The sequence below is a fragment of the Protobothrops mucrosquamatus genome, unplaced genomic scaffold (genome assembly GCF_001527695.2).
Source record: "Protobothrops mucrosquamatus isolate PMUCROS unplaced genomic scaffold, P.Mucros_1.0 scaffold13456, whole genome shotgun sequence".
Lineage (NCBI taxonomy): Eukaryota > Metazoa > Chordata > Lepidosauria > Squamata > Viperidae > Protobothrops > Protobothrops mucrosquamatus.
Genome location: NW_015399229.1, coordinates 3,112 through 5,063, shown reverse-complemented (window position 1 = coordinate 5,063; position 1,952 = coordinate 3,112). Strand labels below are relative to the sequence as shown.

Below are 1,952 nucleotides of genomic sequence, written 5' to 3'. Positions count from 1 at the left end.
AATGATGGCACGAACAGGTATTTAAAGTTAAGAGGAAGTTAAATGTGAAAAATTATGTCTTTTTTTTTTTTGGCACAATATGCAGGTAACTGGGTCTATAACCTGCCAAACTAGCATGTTGTAGTGCAAAGTTGGAACAAACCCAGTTCCTACTTTCCTCCCATCACCATCATAAGTTAGCAGGACAGACTTTTGAAATGTTTATTTTTATTTTTTTTGCAGAAGCTCAGCTTGTCAATGCATATGAAATAAGAGATCGTGGTTTTTAAAAAACACTGATCTCAAACCGTGGATTAGGAATCTGGGTGTTAAACTGAGCACCGTGAAAAACAGTGGTGATTATATAAAAATATAATTAACGTTTGCCAAAGTTTGCACCTAACGTGGGCAGGGGTAGGCAACCTCAGCTCTTTTATGACTCATGGACTCCAACTCCCAGAATTCCTGAGTCAGCATAGCTGACTCAGGAATTCTGGGAGTTGAAGTCCATGAGTCATAAAAGAGCTGAGGTTGCCTACCCCTGAACATGGGCAAGAGAAAATGAGTAAGGAAAAAAACTAAAAAGACTGTGACGTTGTACCTTTGTTCCAGATGCTTCATAGTTGCGGTAATCTCACTAGTTTTATTCTCCAGGCGACCAATTATTTCATTCTTTTCTTTCATGGCTTCCTCTGAAAACTATTATTAAGAGATTATTCTATTACAATATGATAATTATCAAGCACCTCTATTCAAAGCATTAGAGCAGTCACAAGGCTCCCGTAGCTACTGGAAAACTATCTCCAGCTGTCTGCACATACATGTACTAGGGCGGCCATTTTGCTATCAGTCCTCACGTCTGCTTTAAAGGCCTACCTTCCCTTTTAGGTCCCATCAATATGGAATGGTGGTAGGGTTAGGAATAAGGCTTCTCTTCAACTTTGTGGAGACTGACTTTGTTCTTTGAACCCAGTCCACCATTCAAACTGGGTATATCTTAAAACAGGGTCTGTAGTTGTGGCCTAGTTTTGGTTAGTTTACTTTGGTCTGACAGAGTGTCTGAACCTGAAGTAACAGAGGGAAATGCAGTCTGGCTAGCTTCTGCAACCTCATTTTTTGATGCTCCTGGATTTGTTTTTTCCTTTTCCTGCTCCAACTACACAGGGAATATTTTAAGGAAGCTAAAGCATTTCAGAAATGATTTGCGTTCCTAGCTCTGCATGCAGAAGCTGATCAGCCATAGAGCCCTTGTGTTTTGTTCAATTAGCAAAGGACTCTATTGTTAGCTGGCCAGCCACTACTAAATAAGACAGGGGTAGGCAACCTTGGCTCTTTTATGACTCGTGGACTTCAACTCCCAGAATTCCTGAGCAGCATGGCTCAGCTTGGAAACCTCTCCCTTTCCCCTCAGCATGGCTGGCTCAGGAATTCTGGGAGCTGAAGTCCACGAGTCATAAAAGAGCCAAGGTTGCCTACCCCTGGTCTAGGACACTGGCTGCAGAGACATTTCTGCAAGAAATTATTAATATAGGATTTATTGATGGCTGATGCTAAGCAAGCATGGCCTAGCATACCATACAAACCAAGTCCATTCCGTAACTCCCCAAAGACAGTCCTTCGATAGCTTAAATGCGCTGTCACCCCAGATAGAGAAGATGCTTTGGGTAACTGCCAATAGCTGACCGTGAAAACTGGAGGTGGGGGGGGGAATCAAACTCCCAAATATCCCAAACATTACACTTGTATATTTTGGTTTCAAGATATAAATAATGGCCGACTTCCGGTGGCAGGCGACCTCGTTGGAAGCAGCTGTTTGCTGCCTCCCGCCTGTTTCAGCGTAAAAGCCGTTTTGACAGCTAGCATCAGCTGTAAAACGGCTTGATACCTTTCCCCTGGGCATAAGGGGATAGGTGAGCTGCCCGGGGTAGGAGTTGAGTTCCCGAGTCGTCCCATGTGGACGATGTAGGTGAGAA

The 1,952-nt window shown here is 43.3% G+C and overlaps 1 protein-coding gene across 1 annotated transcript in view; it reads right to left on the bottom strand.

Annotated features, from left to right (window-relative positions):
• Nucleotides 1–580: 580 nt before the first annotated feature.
• LOC107301491 (RUN and FYVE domain-containing protein 2-like) overlaps nt 581–1,952 on the bottom strand; it is a gene marked incomplete at both ends in the record, with an annotated part of 4,413 nt that continues 3,041 nt past the window's right edge. The window contains one exon of the mRNA XM_015830706.1: nt 581–678. Within this exon, the coding sequence (XP_015686192.1) occupies nt 581–678 (98 nt within the window). The remainder of the gene's footprint in view (nt 679–1,952) is intronic.